Raw genomic sequence first — 11,036 nt, forward strand, 5'->3', positions numbered from 1 at the left:
GCCAAATTGGAAAGGAAGAAGTAAAATTGTCATTATTCAGAGACAACATGATTATCTATGTAGAAAATCCAAAAGAAACTTTTAAGAAGCTACTGGTACCAAGAAGGATGTTTAGAAACATCACAGGATAAAAGGCCAATATACACATATCAATTGTATGTTTATACACTGTACTAGCAACAAGCAACTATAAATAGAAATTTGAAACACAGTACCATTCATCGTATCATCAAAAACATGAAATACTTAGGGATAAGTTTTACAAAATATTTGCAAGACCTAAACTTGAGCACTTAAAACTATAAAATATTGTTTAGAAATTTTTAAGAAAACATACATAAATGCAGACATTTTCCATGTTCATAGATCAGAAGACTGAATTTTTAAAGAAAATTTTTGTGGTTTTATTGTATCATAAGGCATTGAAACATCTAAACAAATCAATGTCTGGGCGGTGAGGCAGCTGCTTTCTCCTTCACTTCTTTGGGTTACTAAAGCAACCTGTCAGTAGATTTAAAAAAACAAACAAACAAACAAACAGAAAAAACAAAAACAAAGGACAACCTTTTGCATTACTTAAGTCTTTCCAAGGCACGCGCTGGTACATCACAAACTTCTCCTGTCAGATGTAACTAGTCTAGCGTCCAAACATCATGCACAACACTTCGGTGGCAGCAGCGCACTGCGCCCACTCCCGCCGCGGCTCTGCTTATTTGTGCATGATATTTGGAGCATCTGGAGGAGTAGGAGGAGTATTGGGAAGAGAAGGGAGGAGGAAACAGCGTTAGTGCCTGGCTGAGAGGAGGTCAGCCGAAGTTGTGCAGGGCAAACCTGAACATGTCATTGGTGCAAAAGCCATCGTTGATATTCTTTAATAGGAACATCTGGTGGAACCCCATGATGGGATCTTCATCCGCCTTAAGCTGGCCCACAACCATGCCGATAATGCAGCTATCTGGCGTGGGCTGATGGTCCTGCGCCGTGAGGCTGTTCCTGGATTTTCTGGAACGGAAGGCTAGACAACTTCTCCACAATGGCAGCTTTCCCCTGGAACTGTTGTACTTCCCACGTAAGGCATGAGGCATCAATGTAAATTGTGCCTAATTGCGTTCTATCATTATCAAATAACTGGTAGTAATGTTGATTGAAGCTGGATCCAATCGGCTCCCAAACTGGCTTGTCTCCCATTCTTGAGCATCACCTGGCCTCACGGAGACCTGAGGGGCTGGCACGACGGTGGCAGCGATGGCGGCAACCCAGAGTGGTTCTGAATATTAAGATACCAGTTTTCAGGCCGGGTGCGGTAGCTCACACCTGTAATCCCAGCACTTTGGGAGGCCGAGGGGGGTGGATCACCTGAGGTCAGGAGTTCAACACCAGCCTGACCAACATGATGAAACCCCGTCTCTACTAAAAATACAAAAAACTTGCCAGGCTTGGTGGCGGGCGCCTGTAATCCCACTACTTGGGAGGCTGAGGCAGGAGAATCACTCGAACCCAGGAGATGGAGGTTGCAGTAAGCCAAGATCACACCATTGCACTCCAGCCTGGGCGACAAGAGCAAAAACTCCGTGTCAAAAAAAAAAAAAAAAGAGATCAGTTTTCCCAGAATTAAAACTATAGCTTCAATGCAAACCCAATCAAAACCCAGCAAGATTTTTGTAGAAATTTACAAGCTAATTCTAAAACTGATATAAAAATATAAAGAACCTAGAAGAATCAAAGCAATTTTTAAAGAAAACAATATTAGAAAGCTTTAAGACTTACTACAGTAATCAAGACAGTGTAGTGTTGCTGTAAGGACAGACACATAAATCTATGGAACAGAATTGAGAGTCTAGAAATATAGTTTCTTAGGCTAGGAATTCAGAGGCAGCTTAGACTGCCTCTAGTTCTAGTTCAGGCCTTCTCCTGAGTTTGCACATCAAGATGTTGGCTGAGGCTAGTCACCTGAATGCTTGACTGGGACCGGAGGATCTACTCTTAAAATGGCTCACTCACTTGTCTGGCAGGTAGATGCTGGTGTTGGCATGAGGCTTCAGTTCTTTACCACATAAGACTCTTCATAGAGTGGCTTGAGTTTCCAGCTGGCTTCCCTGGGTGAGTGATCCAGGAGAGATAAAGGTAGAGAGCAAGGTAGAAGCCTATGTTTTTATGACCTAGTGTTGTTAACTTTTACTCCCTAATTTCTGCAAAATTGTATTGATTACACAGGTCAACCAAAGCAACCAATGCAGTGGAAGAGGACTACACAGAGGCCTGCATACAGGTGGTATTCATTAGGTGCCATCTTCAATTCTAGCTACCACAGGTTCTAAGGTATCTTAATGGGAAAAGGATAGTCTATTCAATGAATCATGCTGGAACAATGGGATATCCACACAGAAAAAAATGGACCTCAACCTTTACCTCACACCATATGTAAAATTTAACTTGAAATAGATCATAGGCCTAAACACATGAGCTAAAACTATAAAACTTGTAAGAAGAAAACAAAGGGAAAAAAAATCTATCCAAATCTGACATAAGGCAAAAGATTTCTTAAGACCTCAAAATCACAAACTATAAAAGAAAATGATTATTGGGTTTCATCCAAACTAAAACCAACTCTTTGAAACGGTTATGAAAATGATGAGGCAGGCTGCATGCGGTGGCTTATGACTGTAATTCCAGCACTCTGGGAGGTCGAGGGGGGCAGATCATGGGGTCAGGAGTTTGAGACCAGCCTGGCCAATATGGCAAAACCCCATTTCTACTAAAAAACACAAAAATTAGCCAGGCATGGTGGCGCACGCCTGTAATCCCAGCTACTGGGGAGGCCGAGGCAGGAGAATCACTTGAACCCAGAAGGTGGAGGTTGCAGTGACCTCCACCTGATCTACTACTGATCTTTCCAACAATAGGGAGGAGTCTCAACAACATTAAGCTAAGTGAAAGTCAGACACAAAGCTCATAGTGTATGATTCCATTGATATGAAACTCCAGAAAATACAAAAACAATCTATAGCAGAAGAAAGCAGTCCGGCGGTTGCCTAGAACTCAGGTGTGTGCGATGGGGTGAGTAGAGGGACACAGGGTAGTCTGAGATGACAGCACAAGGTAATTTTTTAGGACACGGAAATGTTCTGTATCTTGATCATGGTAGTGGAGTGTGACTGTGTCAAAATATGTGTCTAAATATCCACTTAAAGTGGGTGCCTTTTATTGCATGTAAACTATACTTCAACAAAGTTGAATTTTTTAAAAAATAAGGCACAGCTTCCCACCGAGCTTCAATTTGAACAAACAGTATCTGCAGCTTTTGTGCCTTCCCATGTGTACACCCACAGGACCCTGGGCCTTCCTGCGTGGAGACTTTCCCGGGTGCCACAGGGCCCGGCATTGAGAGGAATCCAAGGTTGACACCATTAGCCCGGGTGGATTGCGGGCCGCGAAGCCGGTGGAGGAGGCGCGAGTTTAGTCACAGCTGCAGGCCTCCGCGGTCGCAATCCTGCCGCGAGGGGTTGCTGCGCACCCAGAGACCAGAGGTCCAGACGACAGACTCCAGACACGTCCTTCCCACCTGCTCCCGGAGGACCCCGAACGCCGCGCCCACTCGGCGGAAGCCGCCGCATCTCGAACCTGCGTTAATCGGGGTCGGTGGGACCGACACGATGGACGCTGGCCACCGCGGGCCACCAGGCCCTGGGAGCGAGAGAGGAGCCCGGCGGGCGAGAGCAGCCTAAGGCTTGCGCCAGTCGCGGGGGTTGGGAAGGAGAAGCCTCCGCCGTGCGAGAGGACTTGCGAGGAGAAGACCCCTCCCAGCCCAACCAAAGTTAGGGACGGGTGACCGGCAAGGGCCGGTCGAGTTTGGCTGATCCGCGCTGGGGCTCAGCCCTCTGCCTTCTGTCGTGGAGTCGCCCGGGGAGTCAGGAGCAGTGGCGCTGCCTCTCCCATTCCTCCCAGCCCCAGGGCTGGCCCCTCACTCGGGACCGACCCGCTGCTCGGAATCGCCCACGAGCCTCCTAGGCCCCACTGCACCCCTCTGTCGCCCACAGAGGCGCATTTTGTGGACACCGCCCGTGACAGGGAGCTCGCTCTCTTGGAGACTCTCGCTCTCTTGGAGACGCAGCCCGCCCCCGCACATCTCCTGCGGACTCCAAGGCTCCGGGAGCGACTCGGCCAGGCCCTCCCTATCCCGCCGTCCGGGCCGGATGGTGCTTGATCGATGCCGCTCAGCTAATCAGAGGGAAGGAGAGGAGGGGACGCTTGCAGCGTCTTTGTTTGTTTGTTTTTGAGACGGAGTCTCGCTCTGTCGCCCAGGCTGGAGTGCAGTGGCGCGATTTTGACTCACTGCAACCTCCGCCTCCCAGGTTCAAGCAGTTCTCCTGCCTCAGCCTCCCGAGTAGCTGGAGTTACAGGCGCTCGCCACCGCGCTCGCCACCACGCCCGCCTCGCAGCTGCCTCCTTCTGAGTAAAGCAGGAGGAAGAGTCCCTGGGAGTAACTGTCCAGCCTGGGGCGGGGCGAGTGTGCGGGGCTTGGGAGTTGGGGGTTGTGCGAGTGTTGGGCGGAAGCTGGCCTGGGAGAGCTGCAGTTCGCACTCCTCACCCCTGAGAAAAAGTTCCCTCCCGAAATCTTGCACACACACTCTCAGTCTCCCCGACCCAACACGTGCGCGCGCACACACCCCTGCACCCTACCCGGGACCCACTGTACCTCCCTCTCTCACATCTTCGAATTGACTAGTATCTACAATTGCAACCAATTTTTTTCTGTTATTAACTTAGTTAAAAGATTTTTCGGGAGGGATTATTGATGTCGGCTTACCAGCAGCTTAATATTTTAACGATCAGTAACTAAAAGCAAACAACGGGCCGGGCGCAGTGGCTCACGCCTGTAATCTCAGCACTTTGGGAGGCGGAGGAGAGCGGATCACGAGGTCAGCAGATCGAGACCATCCTGGCTAACATGGTGAAACCCCGTCTCCACTAAAAATAGAAAAAAATTAGCAGGGCGTCGTGGCGGGCGCCTGTAGTCCCAGCTACTCGGGAGGCTGAGGCAGGAGAATGGCGTGTACCCTGGAGGCAGGGCTTGCAGTGAGTCGCGACACAGCGCCACTGCACTCCAGCCTGGGCGACAGAGCGGGACTCCGTCTCAAAAATGAATAAATAAAAGCAAACAACGTTTGCAGTCTCATTGACTGGACGCCTGCTGCCCAGCTAGTGCATGTGCGCGGCGGCAGAGAGCCAGGAGAGACGTCCCCAGGTGGGAGCGACGGAGAGAACCTCGGCCCTTCAGCCTTGAAGGCTGTTCCAGGTATCACTCCCAGGAGAAAAAGTCAACGCTCCAGTCCGCTTGGCTATCATGTTTCCTGCGCAGTACTCGGCGAGAGCTTACGAGTGGAGTGGAACTCGGCAGCCGCTCACGCTGCTCCTGGTTTTTGGACCATCATATTTGGGAGCTCTGGGAGTCCCAGAGCTGCCCCGACTGGTCCCGTGAGTCTAAGCGAGTCATCTTTTCAGCATCTGCCTTTCGACCCTCGCTGAAAAACCCATCAGAGGACATGCTCCTCACTCGCCCTCTCCACTATGGCCTAGGTTGTGGCTGGAGCACCATGCTGGGTCTGGGAATCCACGTGCAGAAAAAGAAGTTAAAGAGAAACTTGATCCTGGGCCAGAGTGAAAGGGAAGACCAAAGACCCCCAAATCCCTGGCAGCTAAAGGGCAGAAATAACTTCTGAGAGCAGATTCCAGCTCACCCCACCTCAGCAGCCCCACCCTCCGAGGTGGCATGGCCTCCTCTCTTTCTCTCGAATTCCAGGACATGGGTCTTCCAGAATTACCACAGTCCATCTCCAAACTCCTCTTCCAGCCTTTCCTCACAGTTGGCCAAGATTCGAATGGTGGCCCCTAAAAAAAAAAAAAAAGTATTAACCAAAATGTCCAGTAAGTGTTCAGTGTTTGCTTTTGTGTGAATACAGCCGTAATAGGGACTTGAGTAGAGGGGTTACAGGCCCTGGAGAAGGCAGCATGTTGGGATTCTGGGCCTTCAGAGTCCTTCAAACAGTACATGGGCAGGTGCATGGGGCCAGTGTTGCCACCCATTGTAGCCAGATCGTGGGAGAGAAAAAAGCAATCATCCATTAAGGAATGGAGAGCCCAGAGTTGGAAACTACCCTTATCCTCCTACTTCCCCTCTCTGCACCCTCAGGCAAACACCGCTTTTGGCCCAAGGGCTTATTATTTCTTACCTGGATAATTGTCAAAACTTCTGTTTTATTGCCCAGGCTTCAGTTTCACCCACCCGTCGGGTCGTACAGCTTCGTCTCTAAGGTGGCAAATCTGCTTCTGCCCTTGCCCCTGAGCCCGTGCGGGGTTCTCCATTGCCTTCAAGTTAAAACGCAAACTGTACAGCAGCCAGCTTCTTTCTGAGCTCAGCCTTGGCCAACTTTCAGCCTCATCTCTGCCATCTCTCCTTACCCCTTGTACTCCAGCCATTGCTAACCGCTTACCTAAATTTGCCTCAAGTGTATTTTACAAATGCTTTTCCCTCAGCCTTTGCACTCCTTTCCCTCCAACACACACATACACACACACACACACACACACACACACACACACACACACGCTTTTTGCTTGGCTGATTCCCACTCAAATTTAAAGATCTCATGGCCAGGCGCAGTAACTCACACCTGTAATCCCAGCACTTTGGGAGGTCGACACAGGCGGATCACTTGAGGTCCAGAGTTCGAGACCAGCCTGGCCAACATGGTGAAACCCCGTCTCTACTAAAAATACAAAAATTAGCAGGACGTGGTGCGCATGCCTGTAATCCCAGCTACTCGGGAGGCTGAGGCAGGAGAATCACTTGAACCTGGGAGGTGGAGGTTGCAGTTAGCCGAGATAGCGCCATTTCACTCCAGCCTAGGTAACAAGAGCGAGACTCCATCTCAAAAAAAAAAAAAGACTCCCTTAGGATGCCTTCCTCATGCTGGATTTGGTTTCCTCTACCCCCATTCCTTCTCCAGAGCATGGAGGAGACACCTCTGTCACAGCACTTACTACCCAGTCTATCCCCTGACCTCTCACCCCTTCCCTAAGCACTAATTTTGAAGTGTTTGGACTCTGGACAGCCAGTCCCCAAGGAGATGACCGGAACACAGCTCATGGGTGATGGAGGGATGTGAGTGTTACAGCTGAGCAGACCTGGGCTCAAAGTCTTGTATTCCTTGTCTGTAAATTGAGAATAGTAATGCCTATCTTATGGAATTAGTGTGAGAATTAAATGAGACAATTCACATTTTAAAAGTCTGCTCCTCAAATGTCATTTACTACATGCTTTTTCCTTGTCCTGGACTCCTAGCCCATGAGACTGCTATTGAATGCCCTCAGACTTTCTTTCCCCTCTGAGTATCTCCATCTGTAAACTGGTATTAATAACACTTACCTCACAAGTTCCTGTGGGAATTAAATGATTCAAGATATGTGTAATCAGTTTGTTGAATTACAATGACTTGGGGCTCAAGCCGGAAAAACTGTTTTGGTTTTTTTTTAATTCACACCTTCACCCTTTTTTAAACTTTTAAGTTCAGAGGTATAAGTGCAGGTTTGTAACATAGGTAAACTTGTGTCATGGGAGTTTGTTGTACAGATTATTTCATCACCTAGATATTAATCCTAGTATCCATTAGTTATTTTTCCTGATCCTCTCCCTCTTCCCACCCCCGACCCTCCCCAAAGCCCCAGTGTGTGTTGTTTCCCTCTGTGTGTCCATGTGATCTCATCATTTATTTAGCTCCCATTTACAAGTGAGAACATGTGGCATTTGGTTTTCTGTTCCTGTGTTAGTTTGCTAAGGATAATGGCTTCTAGTTCCATCCACGTCCCTGCAAAGGACATGATCTTGTTCTTTTTTATGGCTGCATAGTATTCATGGTGTATATGTACCATATTTTCTTAATCCAGTCTATTATTGATGGGCATTTAGGTTGATTCCATATCTTTGCTATTGTGAATAATCCTGCAATGAACATTCACGTGCATGTGTCTTTATGGTAGAATGATTTATATTCCTTTGGGTGTATACCCAGCAATGGGATTGGTGGGTTGAATGGTATTTCTGTTTTTAGGTCTTTGAGGAATCGCCACACTGCTTTCCACAATGGTTGAACTAATTTACACTCCCACCAACAGTGTACAAGCATTCCCTTTTCTCCAAAACCTTGCCCCTACCTGTTTTTTGATTTTGTAATAGTAGCCATTCTGACTGGTGTGAGAAGGTATATCACTGCGGTTTGATTTGCATTTCTCTAATGATCAGAGAAGTTGAGCTTTTTTTCATATGTTTGTTGGCTGCATGTGTGTCTTCTTGAAAAGTGTCTTCTTGAAAAGTGTCTGTTCATGTCATCTGCCCACTTTTAATGTTTTTTTTTTTTTTTGTAAATGTGTTTAAGTTCCTTACAGATGCTGGATATTAGATCTTTGTTGGATGCATAGTTTGCAAAAATGTTCTCTCATTCTGTAGGTTGTCTGTTTACTCTGTTGATAGTTTATTTTGCTGTGCAGAAGCTGTTTAGTTTAATTACATCTCATTTGTCAATTTTTGCTTTTGTTGCAATTGCTTTTGGTGTCTTCATCATGAAATCTTTCCCATGCCTATGTCCTGAATGGTATTGTCTAGGTTGTCTTCCAGGGTTCTTCCAGTTTTGGGTTTTACATATAAGTCTTTAATCCATCTTGAGTTGATTTTAGTATAGGTGTAAGGAAGGGGTCCAGTTTCAATATTCTGTATATGGCTAGCCAGTTACCCTAGCACCATTTATTGAATAGGGAATCCTATCCCATTGCTTGTTTTTGTCAGGTTTGTGGAAGATCAGATGGTCGCAGGTGTGTGGTATTATTTCTAGATTCTCTGTTCTGTTCCATTGATCTATGTGTTTGTTTTTGTACCAGTGCCACGTTATTTCAGTTACTGTAGCCCTGTAGTATAGCTTGAAGTCAGGTAGCGTGATGCCTCCAGCTTTGCTCTTTTTGCTTAGGATTGCCTTGGCTATTCCACACCTTCACCTTTAATCCCAACACGTGGACTCATTTCTGTGGTTCTGGATGAAATCTTGGGCAGCTTCTGTGTATTTTTCTGGTTACTTTCAGGTAATAGTCCTGGTCACTTCCATGAATAAGAAGAGAGAAAAAATAATTTGTTAATATTTACCTTACAGTAGTCCTCCTTATCCTCAGGGGATGCATTCCAAGAGCTCCAATGAATGCCTGAAACCAGGGACAGCGCTGAACCCTGTATATATAGTACTATGCTTTTTCCTTTACATACCGATGATAAATTTCCATTTATAAATTAGACATAGTAAGAGATTAACAACAATAATAAAATAGAACAATATTTTGAGAGAAATATCAATATTTTCAGACCATGGTTGACTACAGGTAACTAAAACCATAGAAGGTGAAACCACAGACAGAAGGGGACTATTGTAATATATTCATATTAGTGTGAGAAAAAATACTTTCAATTACTACAGTCCTCATTTCTATAACTGGTAATATGGTCATAGCTGATATTTTTAACTTCATTCTGTACTATTCAGTCCATATTCCCTTTGCTTTCAGCAAACACTTCACCTAATACAGTTGCTGAATGATAGCTCTGTCACATAATTTACTTACGAATAATTAACCTAGGCAGATAAATTGCCTTTTAAACCCACAGAACCCAAAGCTATGGGGATAGAAAGCAAAAATTTATCTAGTGGATCACTAGGAGTAACAATGAGAGGAGGAATTTCCACTTCAAATCCTTGATTTTCAGACTCATGAATCCTGACTATGAGAAAAACAGCACTATATACTGGTCACTGATTCAGGGCATCGTGGAAGACATTGCATCAGCCCTGCCCAGTGTTAGCACTCAGGTGGCATTGTGCCTGAGCCTCAGAAAGATCATTCTTTTTAGGCCATTTACTCCAGGGCAATCAGCACATTGTAAGACCTGTGAATTCTATGATCATAAGCCCATTGCCATGTTTTATTTGTTGTAAGATGAGTTCCCTGGTAAGAAGCTATGCTTAGTGGAATACTATAACAATGAAAAAGATATTCTGTAAGTTGGTGTTTTTGTCAGCAGCATGTGGACTGGGAAGAGAAGTCCATATCCAAAGTGAGTGTCTACTAGGAGAAGTGTTGCCTCTCTTGTGATGAAAGTGTTCCAATGTAATCAACCCGCCACCAAGTGGTGGCTGTTCAGTCTGGGGAATACTGTCTTCTTCAGGGTTCAGTGTTGGTCTCTGCCCTTGGCAGATTGGACACTCAGCAGCAGCTATAGACAGATCCAATTTGATGAGTGGAAGCCCATGTTGCTGCGCCATGCATATCTTCTACCCTCGCCACCATGTACACTTTGATCGTGAGCCACTGGCCAAAGACAGAGATGACTGGCGGAAATGGCTGGGGAAAGAATGTGGCATCTTAGTGGTCTGATTATTAAAATCCTCCCCTACTGAAGTTGCACTTTGGCGACCATTCATGTAATACATGAATATTTTCACACTTTGTGTCAGCTCATGACAGTTTATTTGCATAGTTCTTCTCCAGACTTCTTTATCATCAGTTTTCCAAATGTGTTCCCTCCAATACCGTAAGTATCAATACCCTGAAAGTCAAACTGTTAGCCAGCCGCAGCACACACACACACAATTTGTGGCTGCATCTGGGGTTGGCCTGGGCGTTCTGGTTTCTGTTGGTCAGAAGGGCCAAGAGTTGCTATAGATGTGAAGTGGGGGAGAATTTGTGTGTGAAGTGGAGGGGCGTGTGTGTGTGTGTGTGTGTGTGTGTGTGTGTGTATCTGTACCTCTGACTATCTCTCCTTTGTACTGCTCAAAATTATGCAGAATGGTGGGATTTTCCTTTAACACTATCTTTTAGGGTCTTCTCTGAGTGGGGCAGCAGTGCTGCAATTATCTTCCATATGGTTGATAAACCACTGAGGAAGGAGATTGAAGGTGTAGTGCTGGCCCTACCAGTTGAAAGTAAACTGCTTTGGTGAT

General features: G+C 46.3%; 1 protein-coding gene across 1 annotated transcript; it reads right to left on the reverse strand.

The window, feature by feature from the left end:
* Positions 1-654: 654 nt before the first annotated feature.
* On the reverse strand, positions 655-1,188 carry LOC116468354 (nuclear transport factor 2). The gene is given in 2 exon segments (XM_058439885.1): positions 655-992; positions 994-1,188. Coding segments are annotated over 2 exon segments (381 nt in total). The 3' UTR covers positions 655-806.
* Between the last annotated feature and the right edge of the window lie 9,848 nt (positions 1,189-11,036).

The sequence above is a fragment of the Hylobates moloch genome, unplaced genomic scaffold, assembly GCF_009828535.3.
Source record: "Hylobates moloch isolate HMO894 unplaced genomic scaffold, HMol_V3 SCAFFOLD_5, whole genome shotgun sequence".
NCBI lineage: Eukaryota > Metazoa > Chordata > Mammalia > Primates > Hylobatidae > Hylobates > Hylobates moloch.